At 45.1% G+C, this 18,440-nt stretch overlaps 1 protein-coding gene across 4 annotated transcripts; it reads left to right on the top strand.

The window, feature by feature from the left end:
* The first annotated feature begins 45 nt into the window (after positions 1-45).
* Positions 46-17,952, top strand: rtel1 (regulator of telomere elongation helicase 1). 4 transcript variants are annotated; one of them, XM_015968671.3, is made up of 33 exons: positions 46-281; positions 1,476-1,674; positions 1,790-1,883; positions 2,167-2,248; positions 3,551-3,611; positions 3,690-3,765; positions 3,843-3,927; positions 4,692-4,757; positions 6,970-7,126; positions 7,225-7,263; positions 7,331-7,406; positions 8,169-8,266; positions 8,348-8,403; positions 9,776-9,847; positions 10,880-10,961; positions 11,158-11,290; positions 11,896-12,009; positions 12,260-12,300; positions 13,193-13,278; positions 13,351-13,428; positions 13,742-13,819; positions 13,917-14,063; positions 14,133-14,248; positions 14,459-14,582; positions 14,650-14,824; positions 14,939-15,090; positions 15,160-15,255; positions 15,488-15,698; positions 15,779-15,916; positions 16,085-16,213; positions 16,431-16,619; positions 16,700-16,813; positions 17,415-17,952. In XM_015968671.3, the coding sequence occupies exons 1-33, from the start codon at positions 180-182 to the stop codon at positions 17,486-17,488; spliced, it is 3,540 nt and encodes a 1,179-aa protein (XP_015824157.3). In that variant the 5' UTR covers positions 46-179; the 3' UTR covers positions 17,489-17,952. The 4 variants fall into 4 exon arrangements, with proteins under 4 accessions (XP_015824157.3, XP_015824156.3, XP_054602371.2 ...); XM_015968670.3 differs by having other exon boundaries at positions 14,939-15,255; XM_054746396.2 differs by having other exon boundaries at positions 14,939-15,255; positions 17,478-17,620.
* Positions 17,953-18,440: the final 488 nt, after the last annotated feature.

Here is an 18,440-nt window from a genome sequence, read left to right on the forward strand (position 1 = left end):
ATCATGCAGACGTCTCCGTCTGTCTCTACGCTAAATATTTCGTTACTTTAGCAACCGTGTTATATTTGTCAACTTAAATCTGAACCTCGTGTAGCCTTTGGGCATGTTTTAAAGACGTATTTTAGACAATAGTTCGCTTTAGGTGCTTTATTTAACTGCTGCTAGCTTAAAAACTTAAGATGCCTTTGCTAAAGCTAAACGGAGTAACGGTGGATTTTCCTTTTACTCCTTATGACTGTCAGAAAGACTACATGACAAAGGTCCTTGAGTGTCTTAAGCAGGTGAGTACGGATTAAAATATCAATGCTTAAACTTAGAAACTAGTCAGAACGCTAACTAGCTTGTCGTCATGTTATCTGCATCAGATCAGTTCATAAACAGGTTTGAACAGTTGGATGAGTCGGGGACATCTTATAGAGATGGTTGTTGTTTGCTGAGTTTTAGCAAATTATCTTTGGATCATGAACTTTTCACACTGCATTAACAAATAAAAGGATACAAACAACAGCGATACAGGACGAGATGTCCACGGAATTACAGGCTAAGATTGTACGATACTAGAAAGAAATAAGGATACTAAAACAAAATATTTGTTGCTAAAATAACATGGAGCCAGGATTTTTTTTACTTTCTATGAAAGTCATGTTTAGTTTCTTTAAAGTTTCTGTCTAATCTAATTTTATTTCACTGCTCTGGAATTTTATGATCTTCTGTCATTTTCTGTTGGTAATCATAAGAACCACTGGAGTCGTTGGCTTTGTGACTTATTGAGGTGAATTAGATCATATTTTCCTTCATGTTTTGTACTTATTAAGTTTCTGGTGCTGCAGAGTTTAGAAGATCCAAGAGCAGAGTGACAAGATGGTTCAGATTATTTTCTGATTATCAGTAGGGATGTAAGAAAATATTGATATGGCAATATATCGTGATATTTTTCCCGGCAATATTATATCGATATTCAAAAGCTGTGTATCGGAAATATCGATATGGCAATATATCATGATATATTTTCCTGCGATTATTACATCGATATTCAAAAGCCGTGTATCTAATTCCTGAAAGAATTTACATGCAAACATTTGTTTATTTTCTTTTTGTTTTGCGCAATTCAATCGCCACCCGCTAGTTGGCAGCAGTGTGCAGCGGGTTTTGTTTCCACCACTGAAATGTAAATCCCTCCATCATGGTTCAGATACCTCATGTTAAACATGTTACCTATCAGTTTGGACTGTTTATTGAACATTCTTACAATAAATTCAGTAAAAAATTGCTTGTAACGTCTGACTGAATGTATCGCAGTATATCGTGATATATCGTATCACCTCCCCTGTATCGTGATTATGTATCGTATCGCCAGAATTTCAAAAATTCACATCCCTAATTATCAGAAACATTTCTGCTTTTATTCCCTGGAAAATGTTATGTAAAGAAGATCTCGCCTGAAGTCATCACATCTGTGTTCCTGTTGGTTCCAGAGTCATAATGGTGTTCTGGAGAGTCCAACGGGAACCGGTAAAACTCTGTGTCTGTTGTGTGCCACGCTGGCCTGGAGGGAACACTTCAAGGACGCCATTTCTGCTCGCAAGATCTCAGAGAAGCTGAAGGGAGCGGAGATGTTCCCGAACACACCCTTCTCCTCCTGGGGGACTGCTGCTACTGACGGGGACAAACCAGGTGAGCTGTTCGATTCAGCAGAATCACCTGAACTAGCTGTCGTGATTCACAGGTTGAACTAATTACTTTATGAAGTCTACTTTTGTAATTCCTGTTTGTTTCTATCATTCCACAGTGTACTACACCGATATTCCCAAGATCATTTATGCCTCCAGGACGCACTCTCAGCTCGCACAGGTCATCAGTGAGCTGAAGAACACTACATACAGGTAAAAACTCTAGATTATAGTCCTTGGTTTTGCTCTTCTTAACCCGCCTCCCTGCTGCTGGTGGTGGTCGGAGGGACCGGTGGCACCTGTCAGTGTGCCCCAGGGCAGCTGTGGCTACATCGTAGTTTATCCCACCAGTGTGTGAATGTGTTGTGAAGCGCCTTGGGGGGTTGTAGAAAACGTTTAAAAATCACATTGAAGAGTGAACTCTGACGGGAGGAGAGTCATCAGCAGCTCAAGCCCGGTAGTAATCCATATGTGTGTGTCTCCGTTGTTGAATCAGACCAAAGGTGTGTGTTTTGGGATCCAGAGAGCAGCTTTGCATCAACCAGGAAGTCATGCGTCAGGAAAGCAACCACGTTAAGGTAGGTTCCACCTGGTTAATTCAGCTGGTTCAGCAAATCACTAGTCTGGATTAACAGTCATGTTGTCTCTACTCAGGGTATCCGCAGGTCCTTAAAAAGTCTTAAATTTACTTTTCCAAATTTAAGGCCTTGAAAATCCTTAAAAATGACAAATAATCCTTAAATACAGTTTCCAAAGGTCTTAAATTACCAAAGACCCAATAAACTAGATTAGTTTATTTCTATGACTTTTTCGTGAATTTCTAGTTAGTGTTCAGCATTTTTTGTGTACGATGTTGCCGTAAGCGGAACCGTACACATTCAGTTGGTTGTGAAAGGGGGCTATTTTTAGATGAGCACATTAGCTGGTTAAGCTAGTGGAGCTTGCGCCATGGAGAAGTGCAAGTTCAATGGTAAATGGATGGCTAATCCCACGTTCGCGACATGGTTAGGACCGATTCCAGGCAATAGCTGGAAATTATAGCTTAAATTAAATAATTTTAAAAAAGCTTAAATTTGGTCAAATTGGCCTTAAAAAAGGTCTTAAAAAGTCTTAAATTTGGCTCCCTCAAGCCTGCAGATACCCTGCTCTACTGTAGTTTCTATTGAATGCAACCCGACGGAAGAAGTCATTGGAGCACAGATGTGTTGTACTCGTTTATCAGAGATGTCGATAGGGATTGAGACTGTCGTAATCTGTCACGGTGAAGAGAGATTAAAGAGAGATGAACAAAACCTGCAGTTCTAAACTTCCTCTAATAGTTCTGAGCTTTAGCTTGAGACCAAATTCACGCAGCTTTCTCTTCAGGGTGGCTCCGCTCAACCTAAGCTGCGGGATGAGGAGCTCAGGTTGAAGTTCCAGTTCAGGCCTTTTAGATAAAGATCCTCCTGCCTGAGTGACCCGGTCCCAGATCAACTTTGGTATTTGTCTTTAGCAAAGCCGATTTAAAGTCAGGCACATCCTCGGGCAGCCCGGTGCACACATTTAAGATTTAACAGTTCGTTAAAGTCAGAGTTCAAGAACTGTTTCAGCTTCAGAGATTTTGTGCATCAACTGATGTTAGTGAAGTTTTAGCATGAGAATCAGGTGGTTTAGGTATCGGCCCATAAAAATCAGCAGTCGGTATCGGCAAAAGAATACGAACATTGGTTGGTCTCTAGTGGTCTCATTCCTGAGTCCATTTCACGTTTCATCCAAATGTTCCAGCTGAGTGTTAGATGTTTACAGATGATTGAATAAGTTCAGGATTACGTCACATGGATGGCGTTCCCAGCAGGCTCCACCATGTTTCCCCTAACAGGTGATGACTCTGGTCCTCTTAGGTCCACATGTGCAGGGACAAAGTCAGCACCAGGTCTTGTGGCTTCTACAACAACGTTGAAGGTAATCTGACACCTGGATGAGAAACGTGTGGATTACCTAGGAGACTTCATGGACTCTGAGTCCTTTGACTCCTTTCAGAAAGAAGCTCAGACCGAGAGTTGCTGAATTCCATTCTTGATGTGGAAGATTTGGTGAAGTTTGGCAACAAACAAAGGTACTGTGTTTATTTTAGTTGTTTCGTCTTCGTTCACGTTGAAACTAGTCGCTTCTCATCTGAGCTGATGTGTGCAGGGTCTGTCCGTACTTCCTGACCCGCTCCCTAAAGCAGCACGCCGATATTATCTTCATGCCCTACAACTACCTGCTTGATCCAAAGGTGAGCTGATCCCGAAAAGACTGGTTTTTCACTTCTTACACTCGTTTTTATTTGTCTGTTTGTTTATTTTTAGGGGTTGTAAACAATCTAAAGACTTGAAATGTGTCATAATGCTTTTAACCCAAAGCCATAATGCTATTTTTGTGGTTCCTTCTTCTGAAACTGAGTCTCACTGGGGGGGGGGGGGGGGGGGGGGTTTTGCACACGTTCCGCTGCTGTTTCTCACCAGCATCAGCAGAAGAAGAAGAAGAAAACATCATTTCTATAGCGCCTCTCAAGATAAAAATCATGACGCGCTCAGCTGAGTCTAGTTTCGTTGTCAGCGGACACGGTAGGGTCAGGGAGGGGGGCGGGGCATGACGCTTAGCCTGGCGGGCCGCCAGACTTATTGCGTGCTGGGGAAACCCTGCACTGTTATTTTAAACTCATCTTCTGACATTTTAGACCTTTTAAACTGTATTTTTAAACATTGTTCTTCCCTCACGTGGCTCAAAACCAGCCAGGCTGTGAAACGTAACAACGCCCCCATCAACATTAAGAGAAACACGACGTGTTGTTGACATTTTCCCCCAGATTCTCACAAAGGCCTGCTGGTCTGACCGGCTGCTGGTACCAAAGAGCCTAAACATCCCATTTGACTCCGATTTTCTTTCGTCACGGTTCTGGTCCATCCCCTTCGTTTAGAAACATTTGAACCCAAATACGTTCCACCGATTGGATTAAAATGCGTTCTTGAATGATTTGTTGTCTGTTTTGTTCCACAGAGCCGCCGAGCGCACAACATCGAGCTGAACAAAGCTGTGGTCATCTTTGATGAAGCTCATAATGTGGTGAGATTAAAGGTCCCTTCATCTGGTGGTGACAGCTTTTCCTAGCATGCTTTCACACCTCAGGATGAACTATCAGCATGTGTACTTTAGGGATGTGTTGATAGGAATATCATATCTGATATTAATCACAGGCACGATGTATGTTGCCCTACTGCCCGGACACGTGTATGAGCCATCGCACGTTGCTGCTTCTGTCAAAGACAGAAAGGAGACGATCTTTTATAGATGAAAACTACGAGGCGCTTCACAAAAGCAAAAAAAGTAAATATTTTTCAAATGATTAAAAATATGTTTAAAATGAGGAAAAAATAATGAATAATAATGTAAGGAAAGGGAAATCGGTGGATCCCGGGAAAGGGTGGTGACGGAGGAAGCCAGCCTGAACAGGTGAGTTTTCTGCTGCACACTCCCCCACAGAACCACTCTATCGCCAGCATGTCACATGACCAACCGAATGACACGTAGCCAACCCTGTCCTGAAACACCCGTAAACAGTCACATGATCGAAATAAACATCAGTTGTTAATATCGGCCCAGTTTGACTTAGCGGACCAAATCGACACGTTACAAATGTTCACCGTCAGACGGACGATCAGGGTTTTGTTTTGTTTTTGAAAGCCGATCAAAGCAGCTGGACAGCGTTTCTAACCGCTGGCGTCTTCGAGGCTGCCAGAAACGAGGACTGGTCACGAAGGAGACGAAGCCTGAAGAACAACGAAACCCGGGTCATCGACTGGTCAGGACTGAAAACGGCAACCGGTTCTCCACAACAAATACAACCACACAGGAACCACATTCATTCATTCATTCATTCCAGCTAGCCAGGAGCAACTCAGTAGCTACTGATGTTTGTGAGCCCTGCTGCTTCCCAGAATGCAAACCTTCTACAGAAGCGTACGGTTGGTCGTTGTGTCGGATCACGTTCACTCTGAACGAACAGAGACGTCCTCCTGCAGCTCCACGGTTCAGTGAGCTTTCATACCCGTCCAAACAAGGGAGATCACCCGAGGAGAACTAAGTGGTCCTTTTAAAGAGCTTCTGCATGGAAGCTGGGAGCTTTCAAGTGTTGTTGCTGTTAAACACACCAGCTGGACTCGAGGTGCGAACCGTAAACATAAAAATCCATACCATAGTTTGTTTATATAGCACGTCTAAAACGCAGCAATGGAGCTGCCCAAAGTGCTGCACAGGCTCAACCCAAACACGACCAATCTAAGCAACTAAAACAGAAGATAAAAATACCGATCAAAAGCAGATAATAGGCTAACGAAACAAGCTGCTGTCTAAAAGCCACATCCTAAAAGTGGGTCTTTAAATGAGATTTAAAAACCGCCAATGATGGAGCCTGCCGAACTTTAATGGGTAACGAGTTCCACAGCTTTGGGGCAGCATGCACAAATGCTCGTTCACCCCGCGATTTGTATCGCATCCGGGGCGTGCACAGCAGCAGGTCAGCCGACCTCGGTGTGCGTGTGGCTACATAGGGAGGTGCCAGGTCGTTGAGTGCTTTAAATACAAAAGTCGATAACTTAAACTGTACCCTGAAAACGACAGGGAGCCAGTGAAGACGTGGCAGGACAGGGGTAATATAGAAACGTCGGTGTGTACTCGTCAAGAACCTGGCAGCAGCGTTCTGGACGACCTGCAGCCGATTCAGGGCAGAGACCGGAACCCCGACTAGGAGGGCGTTTGCGTAGTCCAGGCGAGAGGTAATGAAGGCATGGATGACTGACTCCAAATGCCTCCGTTTCAAGATTCGTCTGATGCGAGTCAGGCGGCGAAGTTCAGCATCCAGCTTTACACCGAGACTTGTCACGCACTGTTTGGGTTTGAAGGTTAAAAGGTCACAAATAGGGTGAGAGCCATGGTGGTTGCGGGGGTCAAAGACAATAGACTCAGTCTTCCTTTCATTTAACTTTAGGTAGTCGGATGCCAGCCAGCCCTTCACGTCGTCTAAACATGCAGCCAATCGCGAGCCTGCATTCTCCTCATCCATTGCTATATATAGTTGACGGTCATCAGCGTAAATGTGATGGTTCAGGCCGTGCTGATTCAGGATTTTGCCCAGAGGCAGAAGGTAGATAGAAAACAGCAACTGCCCCAGAACGGAGCGTTTGAATTAAATTGTATCTGGAGCTTCAGTTTCTGAGAGGAAGCGGTTTTCCTGGCAGCCTGGACATCTACAGATTATAAATATTTGTGTCATCTCCAGGAGAGGATGTGTGAAGAATCGACGTCCTTCGACCTTACTCCCTACGACGTGGCTTCGGCCATCACGGCGGTGGACAGGCTGCTGGAGGAGAAGGCTAAAGAAGTCAGTCGTGGAGACCCCGTTACGGAAGACATCAACGTAGAGTCCCTCAGCTCCGGTCAGATCGTCCGTTCAAACGTTCCTTCGACCAGTTCAAGAGAATCGTTCAGAAATCTTGTTTATTCTAATCTTGTTTCCATATTTATCTCGTCTCAGGTTCCAAATTAGAAGTCCCTACCATCGCTAAAGTCAAGCGTAAGTTTATGATGACCTACATTTAGCAGTGATGGAGTTAACTTTACGGTTTTGTCTAAATTAACAGAGATACTGTTGGATCTGGAAGCTGCTATCGATTCCATTGATGTTCCAAGTGAAAAGGGCATCACGAAACCTGGAATGTAGGTTTCCCTCTACTTCTCCTTTTCTCAAGGGTTTTTTCTTCCTCCAGTTCTTGTTTTTTCCAACACATTCTCACACCCAAGGTGTCAAAATATGTGTGTGGCCAAGCCTCAATATATGACGATTTGGGACGCCCCAGGGTGTCGGGTGGCGACGATCAGGGACAAACTGCTGACGCAGCGTTCCAGAGCGTCGGTGTCCAACGCCGGTGCTGAGACGGACATTAGAACTATTTAACCTTCCCCTCACCCTAGTCCTAACCTTAAGGTCACAGTTTGTGGACCTTAAGGTTAGGATTGGGGTGAGGGCCACGTTTAATATTCGAATAATGTCCGTGTGACCACGCGCGTCAAACAGTGACGCCAGCGGAGCCACGTGTCCCAGCGTGTCCCTGATTGTCGTCTCCTGATGCGCTGGGGCGTCCTGAATCGTCATATGTTGAGGCTTGGTCACACGCGTCATATTTTGACGCCGTGGGTGTGAGAATGTTGTTTTTTCACATTCTTCTTATCTCAAGTTCATTTTCTCAAGTTTTTTTAGGTGAATTTATCTATATCTACCTTACAGCCACACTCTCTCTCCATCTCCTAAAGTGGTCTGCATCGGGCTTTCTGGATGTCTTACAGAGGTTTTATTTGGGGGTTGTGACTTTTTTTTTTTTTTTTTTTTTTTTCAGTAGGAGCAGATTTTTTATCACATTTTTACATCCACTGGGCGATTGAAGTGATTTCCAGAGCCATCCGTTATTGTGTGTCTTTCAGCTTCATCTATGAACTGTTGGAGAAAGCCCACCTGACCTACAGCACCAAGACGGCTGTCTATGAGGCTCTGGAGCAGATCATTGGAAGCTTGACCGGCAGTCCGTATGACTTTATGTCTTTGCTATAAATAACCCGGTCTTCTTAATTCCAAATTATTTACGATGCTTGATTCTGACCAGAACCCGGAGCATTCCTCAATTCAAATGGACTGCAGAAGCTGGCTGACATTATTCAGGTACGCAAACCGCTGAGGTTGAGACAAAAAACAGTTTAGGAAAAGTTGTGTTTATTTAGACTTTCAGATGAACATGTAAATGTAATCCTCTTTGGTTAGTGAAAAAAAAGTAAATCACAAAAATTGAAACACTATTGAGCTGCAGTCGAGTTCCCGGACAAGCCCCCGATTGTTAGAACCTGGCCCAGGTGACGTCTTGAAAGGAAGACACACTTAGTAAAAGTTAATGAAAACGTTTCATTAAAATTAAATTTCCTTAAATTGTTTTATGACAACAAATGTTTAAGCTAACTTCAGTCAAAAACAAACCAAAAAGCAACAAGTTTGTCACAAACCGGCTTGTTGGACCACAAAACAGAATGTTAAGATTGGTAAATGGTCTGTAGTTGTATATCGCCTTCCTAGGGTTCTACAACCCCCCAAGGCGCTTCACAACACAATCAGTCATTCACACACTGGTGGTGATGAGCTACCATGTAGCCACAGCTGCCCTGGGGCACACTGACAGAGGCGAGGCTGCTGAACACAGGTGACACCGGTCCCTCCGACCACCACCAGCAAAAAAGGCGGATTAAGTGTCTTGCCCGAGGACACAACAGCAACATTCTCTGGTTGAAGCCGGAATTGAACCTGCAACTTTCCGATTACTGGACATCCCGCTCAACCTCCTGAGCTGCTGCTGTCCCTGAATATAGAGTCATGAGAGTCTTTTTACATGAAAGATCCATGTTGTAAATAAAAACGATCCAAAACCAGTAAGAAAACGGAGCAGCCCGTTGATGATGTAACAGAAATCCCAGATGAGCCCCCAGTCGTAATGCGGCTCAAGTGGACCTAACAAAAGACACACATAGTAAAGAGTTAAGAGTTGAGTAAAACGGAATCTTTATCATGGAAAATGGCGGGAGAAATTATAAGCTATAAAAATGAGCGTCTGATCGTGCTGCAGACACGTGTACTCAGTCATTTTGCACTTTAGTGCATCTTAGTTAAAATTCAAATATTCTGCTTAAAACTGTCAGTGTTGCGCCATCTTTGGGTAAAAACTGCACTGCATTTGAATTTAAACCTGCTATCACTTTTGGCTAAGAGGTACACTATGATGTCAGCTGGTACATTATGATGTCACAATGTCGTTGTGAGCCTGTGTGTGTATTTATTAGCGGCTCCGCCCTCTTGGTCTGCCAGGCAACAGCGTTTGATGCATTTTTACAAACAGGAAGTGGGAGTGGAGTAAGACTGGTTGGGGGTGACTTGCTCTTTAAGGAACGATAGAACTTAATTTTAATACGCTATTATAGGTAAACGTCTGTTTCAGTGCTTAACTTCCTGTTTGTAGTACAGCAGCGGTGACTCTGCTCTGGTCTTCTAGCTGGTGTTTAGTGGTGAACCATCAGAGCTGGACAGACAAAGGAAGATGGAGTCCTACTCTGCTTACTTTAAGGTTTGTTCAGTTACCACACCTGTTTCATTCACACACACACACTTGTTTCATTCACACACACCTGGTTTTATTCACACACACACCTGTTTTCATTCACACACACACACACACACAAACACACCTGGTTTTTATACACACACACACACCTGGTTTTTATACACACACACACACACCTGGTTTTTATATACACACACCTGGTTTTTATACACACACACACCTGTTTCATTCACACACACACACACCTGTTTCATTCACACACACACCTGGTTTTTATACACACACACACCTGTTTCATTCACACACACACACCTGTTTTCATTCTCACACACACACACACACACACACACATACATGGATGCGCACACACACGGATGCACGCACATACACACACACACACACACACACACACACACACCTGTTTCATTCACACACACACACACTTGTTTCATTCACACACACCTGTTTTTATTCACACACACACCTGTTTTCATTCACACACACAAACACACCTGGTTTTTATACACACACACACACCTGGTTTTTATACACACACACACACACCTGGTTTTTATACACACACACACACACACACACCTGGTTTTTATACACACACACACACACACACACACCTGGTTTTTATATATACACACACACACACACACCTGGTTTTTATACACACACACACACACACACCTGATTTTTATACACACACACACACACACCTGTTTTTTATACACACACACCTATTTTTATTCTACTAATCCAGGTTTTCTGGGTGAGTGGTGTGCAGAACATTCCTCCTTAGTTCTAGTTTCACACACCAAAGCTGGAAATGAACGACTCCGTATTTATATTTAATTATAATATTCCTCGGTGCATGTTTGGGTCATGATCGTAGCAACGTGCTGCTTTAGTCTCCTACAGGTTTGACCCATTAGTGAATAAAACACCTAAAACCTGATTTTTGTCCTCATGTATGTCGATGGCCACTATGCTACGCTAACGTTAGCCGTTATGGTCCATCTGACTTAGGTTCACATCCATCGGGACACCAGCGCTGCCAAGAAGAAACAAGCGGCTGATCCGTGGGCTTCAGCTTCGTCCAAGAAACAAGGTCAGTCAGTTCACAACATTCAGAACTTTAACTTCAGTAACCAGACTCCATGTGGAACTCCTAGTGACCTGGAATAACATTTTGTGGCTGAGCTTTCCAAGAGAGAGAACAGTTTCTCTTTATTCTATCTTGTTAGTCAGCGTTTGCGTCTGTGAAGCAGCTTTGAACGCGTGTTTTTGTGTCGTGTGCGCCGTAGGAAACATCCTGAGTTACTGGTGCTTCTCACCGGGCTTCAGCATGCAGGAGCTGGTGAACCAGGGCGTTCGCTGCATCATTCTCACCAGCGGGACCCTCTCACCTCTGACCACCTTCACCTCTGAGATGAGGATGTGAGTTCACCACCAAAACAAACGAGTCCGATGTCTGATCAGATAAAGCAGATAAAGTGTGTTTCCAGAGGGGGGAATCCTGCTGCGACATTTATTTAATTATTCAGGTTCGTGGTCGGCCGATATCGTTTTTCCTATTGCCAGTACCGATGCCGATACTTCGAGGTCGCTGTCAGCTGATGGCCGACGTGTGTTGCTGATTATTTATTTATTTATTGCTGATTTTCATGGCTGATATTTAGGCGTTTGCACCTACTTTCATGCTAAAATGTCCCTAAAACTTCAGTTGATGCACAACATTTCTGCAGCTGAAGCAGCTTTTAAACGCTGAATTTAACCAAGTGGTAATTCTTAGTTTTGTGCACCGCTCACTGTTAAAATCAGATTTCTGACTAAAGTTATCCGTGTTAAATATTCAAAACTGGAAGGAAGAGAGATTTTAGAGCACTTGTTATGCCCCCTGATTCAGATTTATTACTAAACAATCACGCGAGGTTTAAATCGGTCTTACTAGACTCGTTTCTCTTCAGTGTTTCAGTTTTACGTTCTAGTTTGTTTAGGAGCGTTGAATGAAACCACGTTTCTTTTTCCTTGTTTTACTTTAGAGATTTCCCGGTGCTTCTTGAAAACGGTCATGTGATCAGCCGGGACCAGATCTATGTCCGAGTCCTGGATCAGGGTCCAGATTCGGTGGTGCTGAGCTCGGCGTTTAATCGGAGGTAAACGAGGACCAGCTGTAAGATCAGCGTCTTTTATCGCTGGTCAGCAGAAGAAGGTGTTGAATTCAACATTTTGTTGTTTTAACGAGTAAAGCTTCGGACCTAAAAACAACCTTTGTCTTCTTTAAACAAGTAAACAAAAGAACAGAACACATCATTTGTACAGATATGGAGTAATAACTGTTTTTCTCACATGAAGCTTTGCTAGTAGGTGTTTTTGCTGTGCTGCTTTAATATTTCTCCGTTTCAGGTTTATTCCTGAAGTCATGGCGTCTTTAGGCAACACTGTTGGTGAGTTGTGCTGTTATTACCGTGTTATAAATCAGTCAGCTGGTAGGGTTCGGGTCTTTCTGGGACGTTCTAGTTTCATGAACCTGATGCAGGTTTATTCGTCTCTTCCCTGTAGTTCTCAGCGGTTTGGGTTTCAGATGAATTTGAGTCTTGTTGAAGTCACCAAATCTCCGACTCGTAGTCGTGTGAAACCGCTGTTGCCCCGTAAGCTAGCGGCCGCTTGGCCGATCCAACGAGGGCCGACGGATCACCGGGTTATGACTTAGTAGCACCGTATGGGTTTTGTTCCTACCAGAGCGGTAAACTTCAGCACGAGCTGTAAAATGGACAGTTACGTTTGGGAATGCTGAGTCATGCTGGCTTTGGTACAACTCTTCTTCTACTGCCGTTCCTGATGGGTTGTTTCCTCATTACTGACGCCTGCAGTTCAGAAGGAAGTTTTTGCCCGTATGAATCCACTAATATTCACAAATAAAAGAAAATGTTCTATTTATTCTACAGGAAGAGGCTTTTGCGTCGCCGACGGTTAAACGTGTCCGCTCGGCTTTTATAATTAAAACGAGCTCTCGGACGACTAAACTGAGAACTGGACCCAGAATCGTTTTTTTATTTGATTTATTATTATTATTTATTTTCATTTTGCCTTTTTTTTCTGTTCAGATGTTTACTAATTACGACTGTTGTTGTTGTTGTTGTGTTTCTGGTTCTCTGCTGTGGAGCTGTTTGCTCACATCCGGGTTTATTTGGCCTGTTTTTGACATCAGCTGTTGTGTTTATTCCACATTAAAGCCGTTTCTGAGAAAGGCGGAGGAGCTTCTTTTCTGAGCTGGTAGATGTTAGATGATGGTTCTCCTCGTTTTGGTCTCGGGTTCCTGACGTGAGTTTGTTTCAGCTAACCTCTGTCGTTTGGTTCCTCGCGGCCTCCTGGTCTTTTTCCCGTCGTTCCTGTTGATGGAGAAGACCCTGGAGCTGTGGAGAGTGAGTAGAAACTTCCGATTAGGAAACTTTGGTTTTTGAATTTTAAATTTGTCTTTTTGTGTGTTTCTCCAGACGAAGGGACAAGCGAGTCACATCGAGATCCTGAAGCCCATGTTTGTAGAACCAAAGGGAAAGGGAACCTTTAGTGAGGTGATGTTGCCGGGATGAGCGATCCGGGTGTAAATGTTGTCAGAAGGAAATCAGATCATAGATACTTTATTAATCCCAGAGGGAAATTAGAGCGGATCAAAAGCTAAATTTGAGAAGAGAAATGGAAAAATAGAGTAAAACTGATCAAATAAATAAATGAAAAAATGGAAATTTTGTTTAGAAATAAAAGCAAAAAATGTTTTTCCTCTGTTTACTTTCTGTTTCTTTAATTTTCCAGATTGAGTCTTTTTTGTGTCACTTTGGTGATTCGGGACCTCCTGTAGCTTTCTGACCCGCGTGTGCTTGTCTGTAGGTCATAAACGGCTACTACAGCTCTGTAAACGATCCCAAGTGTAAAGGAGGAAGCTTCTTCGCGGTGTGTCGAGGGAAGGTGAGCAGGTGCTCCCTAGAAGATCGTCGTCTTCTCGTGTTTCTGTCAGGAATCGCAGTGAGCTGTCGCTTACCCGGATTCTGCGCTTCTTCCTCAGGCCAGCGAAGGTCTGGACTTTGCAGACAACTTTTGTCGGGCCGTCGTCATCACCGGCCTCCCGTTCCCTCCCAAGTTTGATCCCCGGGTGGTTCTGAAGATGCAGTATTTGGATGAGATGAACGGAAGTAAAGCTCCTGGGGTTAAGGTGAGCGTGATGATGCTTGATGGATCGGGGCGGTGATTTGTTTTGCTTCATTCCTCCGTGTGTGGCCAGTTTCTGTCAGGGCAGGAGTGGTACAGGCACCAGGCGTTCAGAGCCGTGAACCAGGCCATCGGACGCGTCATTCGCCACAAGGAGGACTACGGTGCCATCTTCCTGTGTGACGAGAGGTCAGGAACGTTTAACACGCATCCGTAACTTGAGTTCAGAGCTGGGATGTGAACAGCTGAGATCCGCAGAACGACATCAAGATGTAACCATTTCAGAGACGGTGAAGCCAGAACGTCTTCGGTGTTTGAGATCAGATGATCCAAGAACGTTGTGGATTTGTAAAAATCAAGTCTGAGACAGAAAATGAGTGAATCGACGTGATTCCACAGATTTAGAAGCCCAGATGTTCGGGCCAATCTCCCGTCGTGGGTCCGGCCGTACGTTCGAGTCCAAGCGGGGTTCGGGACGGTGGTTCGTGAAGTGTCTCAGTTCTTCAGGACGGCGCAGAAGATGGTGAGTGGGCACCGTAGCGGTGGAGAACGCTGCTCAGCTGAATGAACCCTGATCTGTGTTTGTTTAGAGGCCGGAGGTCATAAAGACGCCTGCAGCAGAAAACCCGGCAGCTGAATGTTCAAGCTCCTCCTGCTCCTCCTCCTCCTCCTCCTCCTGCTCCTCCTCCTCCTTCAGCTGCGTCGTCGCCCAGAAGGCCAAGGTCCTGGACGCTCACCTCCCCAGCCTGAAGAAGAGGAAACTCGGTCGGTTTAAAAGTCCTTTTGGGTTTTATTCTGTTTTGTGCCACGGAGGCAACTTTTTCTCTCCCCTCATGAAACGGGGTCAGGACCAGTTAAAACCTGTTTCTGTGGGATCAGATGAAGGCGGCGGCGCCAGTGGGATGGCAAAGATCTGCATCAGTTACGAGGGGGAGGTGCCGGAGAGTCAAAGGAGACCCGCCAACCTGCTGGATGCTCTGGATCAGGGTGAGCGTCGCCGTGGAGACGACGATGCTGCTGGAGGAGACGAGGTAACTCGCCCAGGAGTGAGTTTGGTCAGGAGTTCGTTACGTGAGCTGACTGTCTTAGTCCGTTTGCAGGCGAGCCGTTTGTCCACGCTGTCTCTTCAGTACAACAAGAGACTGGAGGACGAACTACGAGGAGGGAAACGCAAAATCAAGCTGGTTCATGAGCAGGTGTGTACAGCTGTGTTGGTGGAGTAACCGGCGAGGCGGCGGTGCTGACAGACGACAGCGGAGGACTCCGGCTGCTTTAGAGCAACACGGAGGACTAAAGGGTCGGCTGCTTCTAGTCTGCTGCAGCAGCAGCGGATGTATGGCAGGCAGTCATGTCTAATAATGTGTTCTACAAACCCGGGCAGTGTCAGCATACGCTGTAAACGTGACTGGTGTCGTGTTACACTCGCAGAAGACGAGCACCTCTGAGGACGTGTTGGAGGACGGTAAAACCAGCAGGGCCAAACAGTTCCTGGCAGACATGAAGGCGTCTCTGAGTAAGGTGACCTTTGACCGGATCGTCCAGGCTCTGCAGGACTACAAGAAGACGGACAGCCTGGACAGCCTCCTGAGCGAGACGTCCATGCTGGCTGACGACGAGAACACCCACAGTCTCCTCCGGGGTGCGTCTGGTCTATCCTCGTCTGTTACAGGAAGGCATTCCCTGTTTTCCAGCGTCTCAAACCTGATTCCTGCCTTACAGGATTTTACCAGTTCATCCGGCCGCATCACAAAAAGAGATTTGATGAGAAATGTCTGGAGCTGACGGGACAGGGCTGCGGGTTCAAACCCGACCACTCGCTGTCCAAAGACGAGAAGAGAGCCGTGATGCTGCAGAAGTGTGAGACACTCTTTTGGTTTTAGAGGAGCGTTAACCGGGATCGCTTCCATCTGTAGACCCTGAAGATCACGAGTCATAGCAGGACATTCAGCGGGTCGACACATCTGCTCTCGTTTAATATTTCCAGCCATGATCGTTTAAATGAGGACAAACGTGACTGTCTTCCAGCCTCGGAGCGCCGGCCGGCCGAAGCTCGGAGCTCCTCGTCCAGCTGCAGACAACTGGACACGCAGCAGCTGAACGGAGGAGGACCTCACCTGAGTCAGCAGGGCTTAAAGCAACCGCAGGAAGGAGCAGGTAGCAGACCCTTCACAATAAAAGCCTCAATTAAACCTCATTTGAACGGATTATCAATGCTGGTGCAGATAAACCATCATCAGACCGGTTCTGAGGTAGTTATCCATAAAAGAGCAGAACTACAGACGTCGGCTACAATCCTGAATCAGGAAGAGTCTGACCCTTAATCCTAATATAATCCGTGTTTTTACTGTGTGCTTTAATCTGTGAAAACTAGGTTCTGCTAAGGGGAACAAAGTCTACGCCGCCCTCATCGCTGATGTGAAGGAAGCCTTCGGAGCCGAGAAGTCCTCCCTGCTCTTCCAGGCCATCCGCCGCTACAAGGAGACGGACGTCTACGAGGACCTGGTGACCACGCTGGTGAACATGTTCATGGAGACGTGGGAGCACTTCGACCTTCTGATCCGTGAGTTCCTTCAGGACCGCCCTGGGCCGTCGCTGCTGCCCGGACCCGACCTCATTAGTTTCTTTATTTACTTACTGAAGGGTTTGGCACGTTTGTTCGCCCACATCACAAGAAGCTGTACAAAGAGATGCTGGACGCTCTGATCTTCTCAGCGGCTCGGGATCCGTCTCTGAAGGAGGAGCAGGAAAAGCGAGGTCAGAACCAACCCGCTGCTTTTAAATAACCACAATAAATCCCTTTGTTCAGTTACTGAGTTCGGTTTCCTCCGTCCGCTGTTTCTGGAGACAAAAATGTCCACGTCCCACAAAACGGCCATAAATAAATTCCCGTTCGTCATCACGCTCGGGTGACGTTCATATCCACGCGTGACCCATCCCCGTGGGGAGCTGCAGCGATGGCTGCACTCAGGAACTGTTTGGTGGTTTAACCCCCCCCCATTAAAGCTGCACACACACAGGGGTGTAAGAAAATACCGATATGGGAATATATCGTGATATATCGTATCACCAATACACATTTCTAGTATCCGGCAGCACCGGGTCCCATTTGAAAGTGTTTGGTATGACCCGACCGGGACCTGAACCCCGGTGTCCCAGTCCCGTGGGGGACTACCACTAGGCCTCTGAGAAGGACGGGGAGATGAAGTCAGAGAGGACAGACTGAGACTGGACATGTCCAGATGAGGGACATGTCGGCGCATTAACCTGGTAGCCCTTCGGTCATGCTGAAGTAGCACTGAGCTTCACAAAGGTCATGACCCCTGCTCTAGGGTTTCAGGCTGTTTTCTCTTTTCAGCTCCTCTGTTGCCTCCTTTTAAGACACAAAGCAAGATTTCTACTTTTTTCTCCACAAATAAAGACGACATCTAAACTTCGAAGAGGACGATTTGTAGGACGGAGCAGAGTCTTTGATCTGCGGCGACCACTTCCTGTTTTTCCTGAGAGGGACTCAGACGAGCGGAGGAGCCCCAGTAGAGTTTGTGTTTCCTGGCTTTCGAGAAGCTTTAAGACTCTGCATGAGTTACAGACATGTCATCGACGTTCAACTTGAGTTGTTTCCTATCAGATCATTGGTGCTTTATCACCTCAGGGCTGAATAATAACAGCGATTATTAAATATCAGGGGGATTTATTTAGGGTTCTGTTTTAGTTTTTAACTTGTCATCAGGTTTGCAAATAAAATGCTGGATTTTTTTTATTTGGAGAAATAATCCTGCTGAACCCTGAGAACAATCTCGTGGAGACGTAATCCTGAAGCCTGTTAATAAAACTGATATTTTATGTTTTGTATGAAAATGTATGATGGACTAATAAACAGCTTTTTATGAAGTGAACTGCGTTTACTTTTTTCTCAGAGCTCATACTTGAAGGCATTAAATGCTGGATCATCCCAACCTGAACATTTAGGATCTCGTTCTGTATTTGTTTGTGCTTTCTAATTCTTTTGTCACGATGATGTGAGGAATCATGACTAGTGGTGTGCATCTCTACCTGCCTCACGATTGGATTTGAGTCTGACATGCATCACGACTCTTCACACAAACATTTTCATGACTTAATAAAAGCAGCAGAATAGTTTAATTTCTTTTTGATTTTGAAATCCCTGAAAAAAAGAACATTCATCTATTCACTATAGTGAGCAATAACGTTTAAAGTGTGCTGCCTATAATTACTTAAATAATATAATAAATAATGTTTTCGGTAGAGCAGCTTTAAGATAGAATATTACTGAACTTAAACATAGTAAACAAATACTGTGTTAAGTGATTCTTTCACATCCAGGATCCCAAAACCGAAATTAGCCCAGACATCCGATTTAAAT

The sequence above is a fragment of the Nothobranchius furzeri genome, chromosome 15, assembly GCF_043380555.1.
Source record: "Nothobranchius furzeri strain GRZ-AD chromosome 15, NfurGRZ-RIMD1, whole genome shotgun sequence".
Classification (NCBI taxonomy): domain Eukaryota; kingdom Metazoa; phylum Chordata; class Actinopteri; order Cyprinodontiformes; family Nothobranchiidae; genus Nothobranchius; species Nothobranchius furzeri.

Excerpts from the sequence above, each read along its gene's own strand:
- rtel1 (XM_015968670.3), top strand. The coding sequence starts at position 180 with ATGCCTTTGCTAAAGCTAAACGGAGTAACGGTGGATTTTCCTTTTACT. Across the intron at positions 1,884-2,166 it reads CTGAAGAACACTACATACAG|ACCAAAGGTGTGTGTTTTGG; the intron begins GTAAAAACTCTA and ends TTGTTGAATCAG. Across the intron at positions 15,256-15,487 it reads TCAAGCTGGTTCATGAGCAG|AAGACGAGCACCTCTGAGGA; the intron begins GTGTGTACAGCT and ends TTACACTCGCAG.